At 33.4% G+C, this 20,960-nt stretch overlaps 2 protein-coding genes and 1 non-coding gene across 7 annotated transcripts; 1 reads left to right on the top strand and 2 right to left on the bottom strand.

Moving 5' to 3' along the window:
* Positions 1-5,506: 5,506 nt before the first annotated feature.
* On the bottom strand, positions 5,507-11,307 carry LOC110686446 (E3 ubiquitin ligase BIG BROTHER-related-like). The gene is made up of 7 exons (XM_021863072.1): positions 11,013-11,307; positions 10,457-10,589; positions 10,143-10,192; positions 9,767-9,808; positions 8,682-8,803; positions 6,105-6,213; positions 5,507-5,773 (listed from the first exon to the last, which is right to left on the bottom strand). Exons 1-7 carry the CDS (start codon positions 11,148-11,150, stop codon positions 5,726-5,728), a joined length of 642 nt encoding a protein of 213 aa, XP_021718764.1. The 5' UTR covers positions 11,151-11,307; the 3' UTR covers positions 5,507-5,725.
* A 20-nt stretch (positions 11,308-11,327) lies between these two features.
* LOC110686418 (DNA repair protein XRCC2 homolog) lies at positions 11,328-19,022 on the bottom strand. 5 transcript variants are annotated; one of them, XM_021863050.1, is made up of 11 exons: positions 18,776-19,022; positions 18,529-18,676; positions 17,117-17,238; positions 16,692-16,762; positions 16,116-16,178; positions 15,311-15,448; positions 14,280-14,397; positions 13,452-13,512; positions 13,119-13,201; positions 12,496-12,568; positions 11,328-11,996 (listed from the first exon to the last, which is right to left on the bottom strand). In XM_021863050.1, exons 1-10 carry the CDS (start codon positions 18,953-18,955, stop codon positions 12,545-12,547), a joined length of 1,008 nt encoding a protein of 335 aa, XP_021718742.1. In that variant the 5' UTR covers positions 18,956-19,022; the 3' UTR covers positions 11,328-11,996; positions 12,496-12,544. The 5 variants fall into 5 exon arrangements, 4 of the variants coding, with proteins under 4 accessions (XP_021718742.1, XP_021718733.1, XP_021718726.1 ...); XM_021863041.1 differs by having other exon boundaries at positions 11,328-11,865; positions 17,117-17,241; positions 18,776-19,020; XM_021863034.1 differs by having other exon boundaries at positions 17,117-17,241; positions 18,776-19,020.
* A 43-nt stretch (positions 19,023-19,065) lies between these two features.
* On the top strand, positions 19,066-19,138 carry TRNAA-UGC. The gene has a single exon. It is a non-coding gene; the product is annotated as a tRNA-Ala (tRNA).
* The last annotated feature ends 1,822 nt before the right edge of the window (positions 19,139-20,960 follow it).

The following is a 20,960-nucleotide window of genomic DNA, read 5'->3' on the forward strand; positions in this document are numbered from 1 at the left end:
CCCACAATACCAGCACACGATACCGCGTGATCACCGAAAATATCCCGAGTAAAAACCCGAGAACAAGTAGAGCACGGCGCCAAGATAGAGAACAATGGAACACCCATCTGGTAGCACAACACACATCGGTAGGTCTTTGCGCTCATCGTCTGACCCAACCCGGAAATAGGGACCGCCAGAAGCCAAGAGGAGGAGTGATCTACCTGCTGCGATTTCCACAAAGCCGATTGCCGAGGAGACAAAGAATAGGTGGATTCTTCAGAAGCGGTAACCTTTGTGAAGTATATATCTGCCAATTTCTTCATGAGTTTAGGGGCAGCGACCTCACTAGGATTACACATAATGTCAGACTCGACCGTTCTATTAAACAAGCTCAACGCATCCTTAAAGGCTCGACCAAGGCCAACAACGCCAGCATGCCGTAGAAGCCTTGTCTGCAACCCAGCAGATTGCAACCGGGAAGCAAGAAAAGCATAATGACGAACATCACCTGCAGAATAAACACTCAGCTTGCCATACGCAAAACGCAAGGTGGCAATCCGCCACTGCCAATCGCCAAACCCAGGCCCTGAAGCAGTAACAATACGCTCCAAGGAAAATCTAAGAGCCCCATCGAATGTACGCTGAGCAGTCTCAAAAGTACTAGGAGGACAAGTACGCAATGCAAAGTAGAGCTTAGAAACTCCGGTACAAGCCCTAAGCAACAACAGCTCGCACCTCCAAAACCAGAATTGGAACTAGCGGGACCACCAAGCAACTTAACACCACGCAAGGGTCGAGCAATATTAGGTGGAAAGACACCCACAAGCCTGCTTCGAGGGTCTTCTGAAGGCCAAAATACTTCAGTTTTCTCCACGCTAAAATGTAACCCAAAACGAGGCCCTTCCTCCATAATTAACTGCAGAACCTTCCCCACAACCAATGTGTCACCAATAACGGTACCATCATCCAAATACCAAGCCTGAAGACATACATGAAAAGTGTCTCTGATTTTACACACTAGAGGCTGTAAAACCAAAGCAAAAAGCAGGGGACCAAGGGGATCATCCTGCTGCACTCCCTGAGACGACCATAAGGTGTGGTCCCCATAATACAATCTAGCTGGATTAGAGTAGCAGAATTTAACCCATCGCAAAAGGCCCGGACAACGAAGACGAACTTCGCGCAACATTGCCGCACGATCAACTAGATTGAAGGCATTTTGAAAATCCACCAATAACATAGAAAGACCAACATCGGAACCAGGATCCTCAATCAACCGATTCACAGCATGAAGAATCGCCTCACCTCCCGAAGAAACTCCAACACCAAATTGGAGACCATCAAAGTAGCTTCCTAAAGACTGACCAACCATAAAAGCACCGACCTTCGAAACTAGCCGCCGCCAAACAGTACCAACAGCTATAGGACGAATACCACCACCAGGCTTGACAAGTGGAGTAAGAGGAGCACTAGCAATAAATTATTATTATTATTATTATTATTATTATTATTATTATTATTATTATTATTATTATTATTATTATTATTATTATTATTATTATTATTATTATTATTATTATTATTATTATTATTATCTCAAAAACAGACAAAGTCATACAACCTACAATAAATTAGTGTGAAGCCGAGATACAATATGGGCCCCCACTCCTCTAGCTATAGCAAAGCCTACCCTAGTGAAGATATAAGCTGCAACACGAGCCCCAATGTCTTGCGTCGTCGAGAACCTCTGAACCCGCTTCAGCAACGCAACTGCCTCCTTCTCTAATTCCCCAAGTGAAGAAAAGGAGAAGGGAATGAAATCGTATCCAATCAGCCGACAACTAGCCTCATACTTCACCCGCTTCCGATTAGCCGCATCATATTATTATTATTATTATTATTATTATTATTATTATTATTATTATTATTATTATTATTATTATTATTATTATTATTATTCTAGAAAATTGCAATTTATAGTTTACCGTAATTGAGCTTTAAACGATTCTTACTTCATTGTCACTTTTACAATTGTACTATATAATGGTTTCGTCACTTTCGTGACTTTCGTCCATTTAGCCTTTTGGGCTGTTTGAGTTGATAATATTAATAGAGCAACAAACTAATCCAATAAACTATCTATATAATGTAGTATGTAAGTTACGTAGTATTACTTATAAATTGTAAGAAACGCAAATGTTTAAAAATTGAAATTGATTCAATAAGACATAGTTAACGTATATCAATATCTGACATCTCTATATGTATATATCTGTGAGTCTGTGAATGTATATGTCATAAACTAATAAGTAATAACTAATAAAGTAATAATATTAAATAATTAATAAATAATAGAGACTAGAGAGTATGAGTAGATTAGGGTTTAGTTTGGTAGGTAATACATCAACAAACTAATCCAACGAACTATATAATGTAGTATGTAAGTTATTACTTATAAATTGTAAGAAATGCAAATGTTTCGAAATTGAAATTGATTCAATACGACATAGTTCATGTATATCAATATCTGACATCTCTATATGTATACATTTGTGAGTTTGTGACTGTATATGTCATAAAATAATAAGTAATAACTAATAAAGTAATAATAATTAATAAATAATAAATAATAGAGACTAAAGAGTATGAGTAGATTAGGGTTTAGTTTGGCAGGTTTAGTTTTTAATGAAATCTAACCGTTGTTTTTCATGGGCATTCAATCTAACCGTTGTATATTTGTACATTAGTACTGCATAATGATTTCATCACCACTTTAGTGACTTTCGTCCATTTAGCCTATCAAGCTGTTTGAGTTAGTAATCTAAATAAAGTAACAAACTAATCCATTTAACCTCGTGTAACTTATAAATTATAAGAAATGCAAATGTTTGGAAATTGAAATTGATTCAATACGACATTGTTTATGTATATGTATATCATTATATGTGTATTTGTATATGTAACAAATAATAATATATGGTACGAATGTACGATTGGTATCATACTATCATTGCCTCATTGAGTCATTGGTATGTACATATAATAGATAAACATATATGATTATTAAAACTTAAAACACTTGTTGATCGATCTAAATGAATACTTGTACTTCCTTAATTATCGATTTATCGTATTCTAAGTATCAACTCATTAAATCATGGTCATGACGCGATCTTTAAAACAATCATGACCCAAACCGCTTATAAACCGAAATGACATTGATGGGGTAAAACCGTCCATGAACCGACCCGTTTCAAACCGATCCGATCATGACACAAACCGTTTATAAACCGAACCGGCATTATTTGAACCGTTTATAAACCGAACCAACATTGACCTGGGTAAACCCGCCCCTAAACTGGCATGATCCGTACCGTTTATAAACCGAACAGACATTGACCTGGGTAAACCCGCACCTAAACCGACCCGTTTCAAACCGAACCGGCATGATCCGAACCATTTGTAAACCGAACCGACATCGACCCGGGTAAACTCGCCCCCTAAACCGAACCGGCATGATCTGAACCGTTTATAAATCGACCCGCTTATGACCCAAACCGAATTTAAACCGTAAAGATATAAACCAAAACCGAACCGATCCATGACTAATCAAAACCGAACCGACCTAACCCGTCAGCTAAATAAAACCATTTCAACGCGAACCGCTTCAAACCAAAACCGACTTAAACCGAGGTCAAACCGAACCGCCTGACTGAAGTCCCACCCCTAATTTTACATTAAAAGGGCCTTTTTATTTGGGGGTGGTTTTCGAGGGCACCCCAATTTCTCATATTGTGAAACAAAACTTGCTAATCAAAAGGTTAATTTTGTAATATTACAGGCAAAACCGCTACTTTTACTCCTAAAAACCGCTACCTCAAGTATTAAGTAGCGGTTACATCCCTACCTTATAAAATGTATAAGATAATTCTTAGGAATAGTGTGCTACCAATTATACCCTCAAAAATGTATACAAAAATGTGTATTTACAATTTTACCCTCTTTAATATGTTTACCATCATTAATATATTTAATGTTTTTTTTCATTAAACATATCATCAATTAATTTAAAGCTTTTTTTTTAACAAAAAAACTTGTAATGCTAATTAAAAAAAAATAACTTCTAATGGTTTATACTTCATATGTAATTATTATTATTATTTAAAAAGAAAAAAAATTATATGTACGAAGAAACTGTTAATTTTTACTCCTTCGTGATTGCTCTTCTTATTTACAATCTTGTCGTCCTTTAATTGCAACTATTTTTAATCATATGATGGCACATAAACAATGTTATGGAATTGTGAATGCAATTCATATTAAATAGTGATATTTGAGCAGATGCTATCAAAAGGTATAAAGAACTTAAAAATCCTAAAATCAAGGGAAATCGATGATTTAAAAAAAAAAAAAAAAAAAAAAAAAAAAAAAAAAAAAACGGTATTAATTATGAGAGAGAAAATGAAGGAATTTAAGAGGAAAAATATAACTAAGTGGTTATTGTTTTAGTATTAGATATAGATATTAGATGGTCGTAGAACATTAAAGAACTTACATTATTAAGTTTTTAGCTACAATATTTCACATATTACTACTCCGTATGACTTAAGCTCACAAAAAAATCATCTGAAAACACATTAGAAATATTATACTAAGTATTATTGAAACATGCAAATCAATTAAGAGTTCAAGCTAACAATTGCCCCTTAAGAGATGAAGGGATAAATAATATGATAGGAAGGGACGCAAATTAATCAAATATTACTTCCTCATTTTTTTTAGTTGACATCGTTTGACTTTTACACTATTCACAAACTACACTTTGGCTTGCTTTTGTGATTTATAGCTACGATAAAACATAGTCAAGTTAGATCTTATTTGAATCGTCTTAATGTATATTTTATTAATATCTACTTTTTTTTATAATTTTACAATGTCCAGAATTAGAAATATTAATCGTTAAATAAATGCGTTGGCAAGCGTGATAATAGAATGATGTCAACTAAATAAAAACAGAGGTAGTATTTAATAATAATTTTGGAATAATACTGTCAAACTTTAGAGGATTTTAAAAAATAATCGTCATAAAAGATTTTGGTAGATTTCAAATGCACATAAACCAAATAGTACGTATTAAAACTACCACCCAAACTAAAGATGTAAACACACGCCAATACAACTTTTCCGCAAGAGCTAGTCCCTCCGCACGCATCGCGCGCGTAGGCCACCCTAGTTAAAAAAAAAAAAAAAAAAGGTTGCTTTTAATTACAAGTTTACCATTTGAGAAACATGTTTTGTATTCAATAATTGAACTCAACTTTGAGTCTAAATCCAATCCAAACATTTGAAGAATGCAATGTAATTAGAATTAGTTGAGATTGGCATTTGTTTATATTAGACCATACCATAACTGAGATTTTCTTACTACTATTAAAAGAAGAGTAGGTATTTAATTTTAGGTCTTGAGGAAACCTATATATGTTTAAAAAAAGTGGACTACATCAGTCTAAAACAAGTAACCCTGTTTGCATTTCAGTATTTCACAATAAGTTTATTAGTTTAATTCAATTACATATAGTGTATATTTACATTTTTTTTAAGAGAATTATATATGTATATTTACATAGTAGACTTAAAATCTTTATGCAATTCCCATAAAATAAATGTGCAAATTCGAATTGAATCGAAACATTTAAGAATGGGCTACGTTTAGGAAAATAGTAATGTTGTATGTTCTATCTTGTCAAGATTTGCACCGTGGTGTAATCTCTACAGAACATATGGGACAAACCTGCCATCAAAGATAAATTATTGAAAATTAATCAGAACAGTAGATTTCCAATTGACATACAATTTCTATCATTCAATTATTTGTATTATCAACCAAGCTAAGCTTGGTTTAGTGGGAAAGATTGCACCTTCCAACTTTGAAGTTGGGGGTTCAATCTCCACTAAAGACACTGTGAGGGTAGGGATCCCTTACCCTTCCCCCCTCACTCTCAAAAGTGTCTGACCAAAAAACAACCGTGAGCATTAGAGGTATGCTCAGGTTCCTTCTCCTTACTATTTAGACCATATAAAAAAATATATATATACTATGTATGTGCTGAATGAAGATTTACCTTCTTTATTTGAAGCCAATGATTTATGCAATCCTTATGAAATGAATGTTGGCAATGCAAGGCAGCCAATTGTTCCCCTTCTTCATACTCGATTTGACATATTACACACCTACAAAATAAGATGATCCGGAAAATTAGCATATAAGTTTAGGCAAGACATTATGAAGTCCCAAGTACATCATGTTCCCTTCCCCCAAAGGCCCAAGTGCCCTTATAAGTTACTAAGTAAATTATGTAGCTTTTTATTAGCCCGCCCTATCAACAATCGAGTCTGACTTTGCCTATATATAAATTAAAGCTTATTAGTTGTTATTGATATAGACCTCTAAGTCTCTAACTATTAGCTTAAAAGTTTAGCATATTTGTTAGGGATTTACATGGAAGACCAGAACCAATAATCAGCAATCAATATGGTATGTATTTTTAAGGTTCGTTGGACGATATTATAAAGATCATGATAATGCTGTAATTAGTTGTATTTTTAAGGTTGGACGACATTATAAACTACTAGGATGGTGACCTTACTATTTTGTTTCCCTTTTAAATTGATTTATTTCAAAGATTAAGTCTACATTAATTAATAATTTGATTGGTTTCAAAAAAAAAAAAATTATTTGATTAGTAATTGAAACTTGTCTAGTTATGTGAGAAATCATTGGTTCTAGCAAGGACTGACAACTCATTTTCACCATACATAATTCTACTAGCAACACCCGACCCACCTCCGATCCATTGTCATCCCTACTTAGTTGATACATAAAAAGTATTCTAATGAATAGATTAGATAAGATATACATACAAATGATACAATATGGTCAAAATAATTATTAACTATAATAAGAAAGGGTTAGATTATTCGGTTTGACTTATTTTAATTATTTTAGTCATTTACTTTCTTAAATAAAATGACAAAGAGGTGTATTGCAAGGACTTGTGATCGCACATCAATTTAAAAACAACTACCAAGTATCTCTATTAATATAATAGCATAGAAATATAATGCAAAAGATGTCCTAATGCAAATCTTATATATATATATATATATATAAATAAAGTAGGCATTTTTGGAAAGCATTCGGAGCGTCACGTAAAAAATATACTTATTTCGACCAATAAGAAGACAGATTTGTATTTTATTTTTGAATTAAAAAATTATGTCGCCACCTAAATAAAAGTAACGAATTAGATTTGATATATCTAAAATTTTAATGCCACGTAAATTATAATCCACGAATTAAATAATTTTAATGAAAAAAATAAAGTAAAAATATAGGAAAAGATAAACTTATTAATTCAATAATACGAGTATAAGAAATCCAAAAAAATATACTAAAAACTATGATAAATTTTGATAGTATTTATGATAAGAAATACAAATTGTTCGTTAATTAAAATTCGCTATGAAGGTGGTTTGCGTGAAGAATAGGCCCCACCTCAATAGGTGCCTTTTCAAGACCTACTCGTGGAATGTTGAATAGGACATCGTTCAACTAGTGAATAGCTTACTAAGAGAAAGAGAGGTTCATAAACATATATAGGATTGAGAACTAAAAGACTTCGTCTTCAGAAAGAGCTCTTCAATAATTAAATTAAAATTTGTGATACCTACCATTATAAATTGACAATATCATACGACACAAACAAAATTTTGTATCAATAAAAAACTCCATCAAACGAATTTTGTGTTAATTTTTGGTCATCAATGGCCGCGTAATTTTTAGCTTAATTTTTTAAATCTTATGTTTAAATTAGTATTTCTAATTATTACTTACATTGTATTAATTTGGGATACTCAACGATTATATGTTTATGTTTTATTTACTAAATGTTTTTTTACATGCAGATCTAACACATCATACGACACAAATAAAATTTCGTATCAATACAAAACCCCATCAAGCGAATTTTGTGTTAGTAATTTTGTGTTAGTTTTAGGTCATCATTGTTCGGGTAATTTTTAAAATCTTATGTTTAAATTTATATTTGTAATTGTTAGTTACATTGTATTTATTTACGATACTTAACGATTATTTGTTTATGTAATGGCATAGTTAGATGTTGTATACTTAATATATGGATGACTTTGGTTATTTTTGGAAATGATGAAAAAATTTCAATGCATAGATTTGATTTTATACCGCAACACGGTTCAATTTATCATTGAAGTAGTAGGTTAGTTGTGGACGAGGTTGGTGATTCTATTGCATGAAATAAAAGATATGGTAAAACAATGAATAATGATTTAGAATTTAAATTATTAAAAATTTATCATTTCACATTAAAGATTTTATAGGAAAAAATATCATATTTACAATTTATTTATATTTAACAAATTCATTATAAATTATAGTAAGAAAAAATAAATATTAAACTTTTGTAATTTTGTCTGAAATTATTAAATACAATAAATCAAATAATTAAAAATCTTAGATGAAAAAACCGTGCATCGCACAGGCTTCCATCTAGTAGCAACATAATAAAAAGAACATTGAAGAAAATAATTCGTATAAATTAAAATTAAAGTACATTTATTTAGGCAAAAAAACAAAAGAGAGAGATACATTGAACAAGACTCACCTATCAATTGTGGTTTTGCATTCAACAAATTTGTGAACACATGATGACAATGATGAAGTAATTTCCTCAGCAGATAATCCACGACTCTCCTCTCCAACAACTTCTCCCAATGCCAATAATTCCTGAAATTAATAGTTGATAATGAAAATACAGCTTTACTAACATCTCAACCTCATTGCTAGCTAGTCATTTTATCTCATGAATTTTATTTTAATGCTTTAGTGCATGAAAAATACGTAAAAGACTAATAAGAAAAATTGATGAGTTTTTTATTTTTTATTGGGAAATTCTACATTATAACCTTCTAGTTTTGTGTTTTCTGCGCAGTGCCCCATCTTTTTGAAAGTTACACATTGTAACCCTCAGATTTAATTAGTAACCATACGGTGACCTTGTCGGTATCCCGTTATTAACAAATTCCTTTAGGTTGTTTTAATCACCGTTAATGTGGCCCACTCTCTACTAATTAATATTTTTTTGTCAATTTGCATGGTAGAAAATATTTCGTCATAGGTTTTGGGGGACATTTCGGCCCTTTAGGGCCCAAATTGAGCTCACATTTGATAAAAAAAAAAATAACGTAAACGCCTCGTTTTGCATATTAAGAAATGTTTCAAACGCAAACTGGACATTTTTTAATACGCAAAATGAGACATTTGCGTTGTTTTTTTTTTTTTTTGCAATGTCTGAGCTCAATTTGGGCCCATAAGAGCCAAAATGGCCCCTAAAACTTTTAAGATACATTTTCAATCACGTAAATCAATAAAAACATATTAATTAGTAAAGAGTGAGCTCCACTAACGGTGATTAAAACAACATAACGAAATTTGTTTAACGGCGAGATAACGGCAAGGTCATCGTATGGTTACGAATTATATCTGAGGATTACAATGTGTAACTTTCAAAAAGATGGGGCACAGCGTAAAAAACGCAATACTAGAGGGTTATAATGTAGAATTTCCCTTTTTTATTTGAAATACTTTAGATATTTTAAGATCAAATAGTACGTATAAGATATATGATCATACTAGAGTATTTTGAGCTTGGATCGTAAAATGTAAACCAAATATATAGATGTGACTTACTTCATAAGACATTTCGTCTGGATCAATCTCATCTTCCTCAATCTACAAAAAAGAAAAGTAGGTTTGCCCATTTGAGGTTGACAATCAAGATATTAAAAACAAACAAAAAATCGGAGTATACGATTTCGATTTTGTTCAAATTCAATCATTTAATTTTAGGCATAGATAGGTGTACAATAAATTAATCGTATCAAGTTAAATCTTTATATATCAATATATGCTGAGTTGCCAATGCAATATTACTTATACAAGTATTACCAAGTGTACAAATTTTCATATTATTTTGATTTTTTTTTTTTTTTTTTTTGGACAGAAATGGTTTATATGAAAAGAGAGAAGAAATTATTGATACAATAATAAAAGCAATTGGAATAACCTCGTCGGTGTAGCTACCTTCTTCATCCTCCTCGAGAAATTCTAATTCATCTGCAAACAACATAAAGTCATAATCCAATTTAAATATTATAAATATAAAATAGAAGACAAAACAATTAATTTGGGCTTCCCTTCTACGAAGTAATGACAATTTTTTTTTTTTTATGTATAATCAGTTGTATTTTGTATACGGTACAACTAAGGTTATTTCTTCGTCCATTTGCTTGTATCTTTTGAGTACGTGGGCCAAAAAATAGTCTTGGTTGTGCCTTGCAAGTTGTAAGATACATTAAAATTGTGTGCAGAAAAAATTACCATAAATTTCTTGGGTATCAAATCCAGCGAAGTCATGAGATGATGAGCTTCCAGTTTCCTCATCCTCTTCTTCGTCCTCGCTTTCGTCATCTGAGTCACTCCTAATAGTCTCCAGAAATGTAAATGTACTTTCCTAATCATAAAAACAATCAAACTTTGTAAGAGAAGTTACTATGAAAAAATTAACTTTCGGAGGAAACATGCTTAAAACAAAAGAATAAAAATCCCTATTAACTACTACTCTAGTTTGAGTTGATTCCAGTCCTTGAAACCAGGAAGATCCTATTCATCCATGAGCCTAGCTTACTAAAATCAACTCCGGCACATGCCATGCCTGAAGTACAATATGGCTATTGGCAGGGACCCGGACCCAAACGACACTGGTTGCACCCGGTTATTTTGGAGCAGTGCAAGACTAACCCAATAGGCCTATTTCATCCAAGCTTTTTATAAAACTGGTTACGATGGACTACTGTTTACAGCGGACCACCTCTACCATGTAAAATTATGGCTAAATTTGAGAGGGAAGAATTCAGAGGAGCAAAGAGAGGAAAACCTGTTCTTGCAACGCGATAGCAAAAGCATGATCCGAATCCTGCTGCAACTGATTCAACGGAAGCTGTTTCGATGCCTGCTGCTGCTGCTGTTGTGACTGCTGCGGCTGCTGCTTTGCCTGCTGGTCATTGTTCTCCATTGTATTCTTCCTTAATATCTTCTGACAAAACGTCTTCCTTTGTATCACACAATTGTTATATTGCAGCTTTAGATTTTGAAGGAGGTATTATATCAAACAAGCAGCAAAACCTGAAGGAAAGCAATTATATAATTTTACAGAAGAAAAGTTGCTTCTGTTGGCCAACCTCTTTTAGGAGAAGTACTACAATACACGTTTATAATTCAAAACATATTCCCTTTATATTCTGTTCTTGGTACACAAGGCACTGCAAATAGAAAGTTTACTCCTTATACTTACCCCAAATGAAAAGATCCATCATCTTTCCTGCCTACGTTGATAAGCTATGGTTAAATAGACAGGATTAAATTCTAAATCCCGTTACTAAAAATTAATTTGAAGGGTTTGGGACGAAAATGATCCTATTTGACCACTATAAAATGCTAACATCTAAATGAATCAATTAAGAATCTCAAGTATTTTCAAGCAGTAAGATGAGACTTTTCGTTTCCGATCCTCGAAGAATATTGAAAGAACATAACTTGCAAGCTACCGGTCCCTTGGGTAATACAAAACTCTTTCAGGATTATCTGGTCAAAGTGTCTGTATTTACATAAAATAATACACAACAGGATCACAGATCGTAACTTTACAATTCATATGTTTTGTATCTTTTCCATGAGTTTTGACAATCCTGCTTTTGCTTGACGTGTTGAATTTGTCCAATTCCCATGCTCTAGCAAACAAAGGTTAGAACAGCCCCGATATCAGAAAACTCGGCTCCTCATACAAAGGCTAGTTTCTTTCTCTAAATCAACAAAAGTCACAAAACTAGCAATGTCCAAAGCGCATTTTATACCCCAAGATCTGTAGTTACAAGTTACAAAATAACCACCCATTAATAGTGCTTGATGTTGCATGAATAATACAAGATGATGCAGCTTAGGTAAAGCATTTTTGGTTTTTGGGAGAACGACGGTGAAGCACTGAACATATTTATTACTAATACTGGTTAAACTACTAATATATCTTTTTTATTCTATAAATATGTTTTTAAATGAAAGAACATTTTCCACAGCTCCACATTCTACAGTCATTATCATTAAACATAAGCCTACAACCTCTATAGAGGCTATGTACTGTCCATGGTAGATTTAGGGAGAAGAGAATTTGAATAAATCTGGATTTATATCTGCAATGCAATAACAGAGAGGTTCTTTCTGATTGACTTTTAATTCTAAATCCATTAATCACGAGACTATCAAAGATAAAATAGTTAAAACGAGCTCAGTGAACTAATTGAATTTGATCAAAAGTATATCTTGCAAATTCCTTGTCCATTCAAGGTCGAGATAAAAAAACATACCATGAGATCCGTAACTAACTTCCATGGCTTTGGCCTTCGTACATCAATATTAAGGAACAGCTGATATGCCAGCCTGCACGTAGACTACTAAATCAGCATAAGGTACCAAGGCACAAACATGAGTTTATTTTTATTTTAACATCCCCCTTATCTTTTGCTTCCCATTAAAATGCAAGAAGCATCAAACTTCAGATTGCACAACCCTTACATAACAAAAGTATAACACGGGGAAGTAGAGATTAAATGTGGAAAAAAAAATAGATGTGCCCTCTTTAATTCCCTTTTTCCTTTAAAGCGATTACTTGATTAGTCCTTTTCTTATAAGAAAATAGTACTGTTTTAGAAATATATTGGATGTAAACAATACAACATCAGATTCTATTAAGTCCAGCATCACATATAGTGATACATATATAGCTAAAATGTTAATTTAGCTGTTGGTTAAAGAAGGTCAAAGAAGAAACTTTAGCAAAAACATGGCTGCACTTTGTGGACAAGCACAAATGACTTAGTAGACAATAGATAAGCATGACATAGCAGGGGTTAATTGACTCTTGTAATTAGATTGACCCAAAATGGAAACTTCAGCAAGTTTGGTAAGCACATCAAATCTTTCTCCTTACATCTTTAATCACAAACTTGTCTTTGAAGCCTAGTGGTGGCAGCAACCATTGTGCTAAGTAAACTTGCTCATCAGTAGTGTCATCTGCACCAAAAATTAATTACAAATTTGGTGCAAGTATGCAGAGAAAGCAACAAAAAAGAAAAACATTCAGGAGACCCAGCCACTAGTAGTTTCTAACTTTCTACAGAATTCATGATACTTGCAGCCTTGCATTTGACAGGCAGGGACACAACTTTGCTCCCAAAAGACCATGATTATGCATAGTACTGCATTATTCTACTTATAATGATATAAAAGAAAAAAAAGGAAAAGAAGAGTACTCATAAATTACAATTACTGGCACAGTATTCTGAACTTGATGGTCGAACCGATATCCTCTGTGTAACAAAGGACTGCAAGATCAATTAGAGAAAGTGTTAATTAAGCATGAGGAAGAATAATGATTTTAAAGCCAAATACAGTGACAAGAGTCTAATAATGATTATATGACAGTCCAAGGGGGTGGGGAAACACAAGGAGTTTATTAGATACAATTTTTGCATACTACTGAGTCTGCTGTACTCCTGTCCATTTGTCCAATAAAAAAAACAATAACTTGACTATCTTAGATGGAAAAAACAGCAATATAAGCATAAATAAGCAACCAGAAAGTTGCTGGGAGGTGGCCTTCAGATGTAAACAAATGTACAAACAATAATAACCTGTTTAACATCATCATCATTGGTCACAAACTTAGAGGAACGATCCTTTACAGTTTACACTATACAGTTTACCTCATTTCTCTCTACACGGACAATGTCATGTACTGTTGTACTGAACAGGCCATAAGTGTGCCAACTAGAATAACAGTAACTCTGAGATTAGCCATTTAGTGAAGCCCCTTCAAGATAATCCAAATGGCAACTGATCACATTGATACTAATTTGAGTTCAACTAGGGTTAACCAATCCACCAAATGGAACTATCCTCAAATTCCTCTCTTTTGGTAAAGCTGATCAAGTGATCATGAAGGACAAATTCAAAGCTCATAGTACATAGCAAATACATATCTTATTACCCAAAATGGAATATATGATAATAATAATTGGAAAAGAAAGGAAAAAAGAAGGAAGCTTTAAGCATCATCACATCTGCAAAATTCATTATACAAATAATTTACCTGCCAGGCCGAAGGCATATATTCACGGTGCAATATATTCTCAGCACTGCTTTCTATAGTGTGTTGACCAGATGCATCTTGTGAAGACCACTTTCTGAATGGCCTGTTCAAATGGCAACTAAAACCAGGCTAAGGTCCTTATCAATGTTGAGATAGCATACAGTCACCAGACTTTTAATCCATTATATACCAAAATGATTTTAAAATTTACTAACAGGAAGTCCAGTAAATAAAATTGAATAAGAAATCATGTATAAATAATATATAGTACTCTAAGATTGCTTCCCCAAGGGCAACTACCTTGACAGTGAAAATGTATTATTAGTGACAACGTTCCATTCACCTCAAAAAAAAAAAAAAAGGGGTATTCAAGTCTGGTGTGATTTTCTCTCTTTATTTAAAGTTTGGTCTGCTGTTGTTTCATTGGAACTTCTAAATTATCATTATTATCATCATCATGATCCTTTGTTTTTTTATACATGTAACACAAACCTTTGGGAATGCACTAATGCAGTTTAAAGAACAGATTACATAAAAGTCAACGAACAACTTGATTAAATAACTTAAAAGCCAGTAAGAGGGAAGGGTTGGGTTTTTAGGTTTTAAGTTATTTTGATTAAGTTGTATGTTTACCCTCTCTACTCTCATTCTTAAAATGCTTGCCAAAATGGTATGTTGCAAACTTGCAACCAATAGGAAACAAAGGATAGTAGTACATCGTCTTGTAAAATACTGAATCCTTTTGTAAATTATGTTTATCTGTTCTATAAGAATATAAATTATGGACCTAAAGGAAGATAATAATTATTATTCTCATCTACATGCTTTCAGGAGAAGACAAGTGACAACAGACTACGGTGCATTAATGAGTTTGGGCTAATGGATGAAGGTTTAATGAATTTGATTCCTTCAGCTGACCATAACACTTCATGTCTTGCTTAAAATCTTACATGGGAAATTTTTAATTGCTTAGAGTGGAAATAGTTATCCAATTCTAAACAACAAGGCTTTCATTAACAGCTACAGATTACCTTTTCATGTCATTGGTTACAGGCTTATCACCGAATATTGTAGCTTTTGTAGCCAAAACAAGCATTGGTTGCACCCGCAGACAATTTTGTATCTCACAGACTACAGCTTCTATCACACTTTGAAGAGAGAATAATTTCCTGAAATTCTTTGACAAAGTAGTTATGGTTTCTAAATACTTCTTATGAATCACAGTTGACAGGAGCAATACGACTGACACATTCGCAGCAGGAAAAATGAAAGATAGAGAGATGGCAACTCACCTCAACATGCTGACAAAAAAGACCTAAGTGGCATAACTATAATAAAAAACGCTTTGAAAGTGGTCATGCGTATAAATCTAAAATCACCAACTTCAGTCGCTCTAATTCCAGTCATCCACTTAAATTCAAAAAACAATGACAATAAGATCAACAATGCATCACTTTACTTCTGCTATAATTTAGAAGCCACAAAGCCACTCTAAGACCTCCAGGCTCCCGCGCAAAATGCAAAATATTAGGCAGAATTCACACTTTGATCCCCAAAAAGGGCAGGTAGAGGGAGAAGAAAGCTTTACAGCTTAAGATAACAAAAGGTCCTTAGGAATAGCAGCAAAAACTTATCAGGTAGATCTCAGCTACAAAATTTTATCCGTCTCTCAAATGTACGAAATAAAAAATGTTTTGAGAAGAGAAAAAGAAACAAGGAACATTCAAATTCTAATCATGAAAGTTCAACATCAGCAGATATGACTCAGCACAGGACATCAAAAGAGAAAATGAACAAAAACACAAAAAAACACTTATAACTTGGGAAAGAAGGTACCTATTTTTTGACGCAAGAGGCATGGATGTTGAAGCACGGTCAACCCAATAGTAAGCTCCTATACTGACAGAAAAAAGAGCCTGAGCATTTAATTAAAGAAATCTCATTGTGATACTACTCTTCCAATTCAAAAGACCAGGAAACCTACAGGCTTAGTGTGAGATCTCGAATTATTGCCTTGAGTTTTTGCTAATGAGGACTAAATAATAACCATAAAAGAGTTGCAAGTTCAGCTCACTATCTGCTAATCACTAATTCAGCAAAATAAATCAACACCTCCCACTAATTAGCTATGGCCAAAGAGTACTAATTCCTTTAGACATCCTAATTTAAAAGATATGCCGTCTATTGATTTTCCTTTGTTTCTTTTATCCTTTCAGCTTAAGTAGAAAGATCCAACTTTAAAATTACAAGAGATAAATATAACCAACCTATTAAAACTACATAGTGATATAGCTATATAAGTGATATTGACAATAATTGTACTGACATTAACAAAAAGAAATGCAAACATAGGAAATTACTATCAAATCAAAAGAAGCAGGACTACTAGTTCAGTTATAATCTTAGGCAAACCTGTCAATCATCAAGAAGCAGACTCTTGAAGCAAGCTTCTTACTTTTGGTCTGAAGTTGATAATTTAATGTCTACAAGGCAACAAAAAGAACTAAACTCAATGTCTATATCAGATGATAAGGCCATGCCAATTAATATGAACTAACAATTATCTATAATGACAAACTAAAATGAAATAACATATGGAGAAGTTGATCAGATGATGATTCCAAACTTCCAAGATTGATATAAATTCAGTAACAGATAAAAGATAATAATGGCAGATGCAGCTGTTATAAATGGCACATATATAAATTTTCAGTTTTAGCATATTAGTCAGGTAATTGAGAACAAAAGACTATTAGCTAATCTTCATATTCGTCAAGCCAAAATGGCCATTCTAAAGCAGATCTAGCTACTGACACGAAGAGATTGACATTCATCACCTTCAGCGTAGCAAGAAACTCTAAACTATCATAACAACGAACATATAGGAAGCGCTCCAAACAGTTGTGAATTAGTTCCTCATCACAGGTCCAATCTCTGGCAGAGTGTAGCTCGTTTTTCACTTCTGTACATAATTCTCAACAAAGTTAAACAAAAATTACAGCAACTCAGTGGCCTAACATAGTTTACAATGTCATACACTGAGGTCACCTTAAAGCGATAAGTTTAGATTCAGAAGATTCTGGTGGTCAGGCAATATTATAAAAGAGTGCCAAATTTTCAAAAACTTTATCCAGCACCCAACTTAAAATCAATGAAAGTCCAGACCTCCATTAGTCGATCTCAGAAAAAAAAAATGGTCCAGTCATCATGGCTCATTGCTAAACATTTGATAGTCATAATGTGTAAGCACAAAAGCAGTAAAGAGTGGCCTCATATTATCTTTATCATTCCATAAGACGTCGTTTAAGGAAAGAAAAGTCGGGGTTGGAAGCCTCCAAATTTAGCTGCCACATTTCATAGTAATGTATAAAATTCAATAAGCAGTTTACAACTTTAAATGCCTTCCCCTTCCAGACCTTCCCCAACAACGCATTAACAAAAGAGCAGAAAAAGATTCCTCTAAACAATCAGCAAAACTTATAATGGCACGGTCAACCCAATAGTTAAGCATCTAATGCCTCAAAATCGAAGTTATCAATTCTAAACACTCCCTCTACTTCAAAGAAAGAATAAGGCAATCTCTAAAGTGTCACTTGTACAGTAATTAGAAACAAAATATGTAAGACTCGTAAATTCCAAGCCTTAGGCTATTACCCAAATCTTTGTGCTCTTTAACCTATCTTCCCTCATAATCGCTTAAACCAATGTCCATGGATGCAATTGAAAACTGATAGTGACACTTAAGTGTGTCTAACATAGTAAGAAGTCACTCCTTAGGACATGCTTGGATTGAGGAAACCGAACATAAGTTAAAGAGAACGAAGATAAGTTCAGGTGGCAGTGGAAGGGATGATGAAGCAATACCACAAGGAGAAACGATGAAATGGGGAATTATACATTATCCTAGGAAGATGATGGATAAAACTTACCCCCGAAATGACCATAATACTTCCCTATTCCTCCCTCTTAACACAATCACAACATTATCCATCATCCTCTTAGATTTTTCTGCTATTAAACCTTAAATACATTACCCCCTATCCAAGTATGCCCTTAAAAAAATAGAAAAATCACCAGGGGCTTCACAATAAACAACTTCGTATATCATATTATTAGTCCGTTTCATACAAAATTTTGCCTTTTTTAATCAGCGACATACAATGCAAGAACACAAATCAACCCACACTATCTTACTCCAGAAATCAACTCAAAACACCAAAACAATCAAAATTGAATAAGAAAAACATACGATGAAAACTAGAAATCCTCAATTTTAGAAGCTGAAGAAGACGCAAAACATCAAAGCGACAATCCAAATCAATAAACATCACCGATTTCTCAAGCCCTCCATAACTCACACCTTTCCACTCCTTCGGCAAAATACATTCAATCGCAACCTAAAATTTAAAAAAAAAAAAAAAATCATATAACTATTAAAAATTTAAATTACACATTTGAAATTCTGGAGAAAATTGATGGAAATTGAGAAAGAGGACCTGAAGAAGAATGTGAGTTTTGGCGGAGGGAGAAGGGCCGACGATTTCGACGACATTGCCGGGACGAAGAGGAAGGCGGTGAAGCGGCGGAAGAAGAAGCGGAGGACGAGAGGTGGAAACCCTAGATAAGTAGGTTTCCGCCGTCTCGTCGGTGGTTATCCATTCTCTCACCTCCGCCATTGTTGTCTTTGCTTCGACTGTGGTGTCGTTGTTTTTGAGCAGGAGTAAGGGAAACAACAATTAGTGGGATAATTGCGATAAATTCATTTTAATGAAACTAATAGCAAAATGGGGATGTAGCTCAAATGGTAGAGCGCTCGCTTTGCATGCGAGAGGCACGGGGTTCGATCCCCCGCATCTCCATTTAAATGTGTATTTTTGCCTATTTTTAATCCCTATCTTTCAAAAATATGCGTAAGCTCTTATGAATGTATGACCACACTTTATGAATAGTGTTGAGACGATTATGACCCTAAAATGTTTATTTATATATTTTCCCTAATTAAGTTTAATTGTTGTTTTTATTTTTAAACTCTTAAGAATAATGTGTGGACATTTATACCTTTAAAAATATATATTTATATATTTTCTTTAATTAACGCTGCTAACAACTCCAAACCGAAAGAACTTCGGAACATGGTTAGCTGCGACATGCGCATCGTGCACGTTATCCGCCCTAGTAAATGTACAAGATTACTCCGATTGTATTTCCACTTTAGAGTTACCACACCCGACCTGAAAAATATCCGATTCAAATTTCAACTTATGTGAATACAATAATTTAGCATAACAAAACTTTAAAAATTATCCTGACATGACGTCATGGAAATACTCCAACACATTATGGAAAAAATTCTCGAGTTAAAACTTATTTTCAATGGTCTAATGCTCTTGCTTTTTATAGTGACGTACGTAGGTGGGCAAGCACCTTATATTTATGTTGTAATTGAAGCTTGTAACTATGTTGTATCATGTATGTCTACATTATTGTATGCATTAAAAGAATTGTACAATGTTTTCGAAGATAGGTGAAAATTAATGTTGTCAAGATATAGGTGGAAATTAAAGATGTCTTGATAACACTAGTCTATATTGAATATCTAACCTCTATTGGACATTGTCAAAACCGAACCGATTCGAAAAAAATCATCCGTTTTGAATTATAACCGATTCGATTTGACTCAAGAAATTCAGAACCCAAATCCGATCTGTAACCGACTTGAAATTTATCTGAATTTGAAATTGACCCGATCTGAACTTAATCTGGCACTGATTTGACTCAACTTGAACTCAATTCGTACCCGATATGACCCGACTTGAACTCAAACCTAACCGATTTGACCCGACTTGAATTCAACTCGATCCGAAAATGACCCGACAAATAACCGATTAATCCGATCTGATATTAACCCGATTTGATTTTAAGCCGATCTGATTTTAACCCAGCCATAATTTAAAACCTAACCTATTATTGATTTTTTTTTTCAAGTTCTTATACTACTATATATTTACAAATTTACTAATTATTAATAAGTTAGAAAGTCTAAAACTCTAACAAATATCTTATACAAATTGAATTAGTAATAAAGCAAACTAATAGTACTCGTAGCCTCATGAGATTAAACAATTGAAGAGTAGTACCTTAAAAAGAGGACATTATTTTTTGTATATCACCATATGTGACTGTCATCTATCAATTTATCAGTCTATTACTAGTTCATTACTAATCGTCTCACTTATGTACGTAGGTATCATAATTTACCAATAATTTTTCAATTTAAATTTGGCTCCAAGATAAATATTACACAAGAATTGATTGAATGAGAAAATGAATTCTTCGCATTTCGTAATAATTAACCATGCAAAATGAGAAATGACGCATGAATGACTTAATATAAACCCTATAATAAGGTAAAAATTCAATAATTACTCTAGTTTAAAAATGACCTTATTTAAATATTGAATTTGGTCAACTCGACCAAAATCTAGACAAACACGGAAAGGATTTGAATAGGAATTGACTAAACACTGAATCAACCTTATCTTAATCAAACACAACTTGACCGAACCGAAATCAACCCGACCTAAAATCATCCAACCCGAAATTAACCCGGTAAAACCCGTTTTGAATTTATCTGAACCGAACATGAACCGATCTGAAGTTGACCCGACCCATATCCGATCG

This window comes from Chenopodium quinoa, unplaced genomic scaffold, assembly GCF_001683475.1.
Source record: "Chenopodium quinoa cultivar QQ74 unplaced genomic scaffold, ASM168347v1, whole genome shotgun sequence".
Lineage (NCBI taxonomy): Eukaryota > Viridiplantae > Streptophyta > Magnoliopsida > Caryophyllales > Amaranthaceae > Chenopodium > Chenopodium quinoa.

Bases quoted from the DNA above. Each gene is read 5' to 3' on its own strand.
- LOC110686446 (XM_021863072.1), bottom strand. From the start codon at position 11,150: ATGGAGAACAATGACCAGCAGGCAAAGCAGCAGCCGCAGCAGTCACAA. The intron at 9,809-10,142 runs GTTATTCCAATT...TCTTTTTTGTAG, and splicing joins AAGGTAGCTACACCGACGAG to ATTGAGGAAGATGAGATTGA. The intron at 6,214-8,681 runs GTGAGTCTTGTT...CTTATTTTGTAG, and splicing joins TGCAAAACCACAATTGATAG to GTGTGTAATATGTCAAATCG.
- LOC110686418 (XM_021863041.1), bottom strand. From the start codon at position 18,955: ATGGCGGAGGTGAGAGAATGGATAACCACCGACGAGACGGCGGAAACC. The intron at 17,242-18,528 runs GTATGTTTTTCT...AATTATGTACAG, and splicing joins GAGGATTTCTAGTTTTCATC to AAGTGAAAAACGAGCTACAC. The intron at 13,513-14,279 runs GTAAATTATTTG...TTGATCTTGCAG, and splicing joins ATATGCCTTCGGCCTGGCAG to TCCTTTGTTACACAGAGGAT.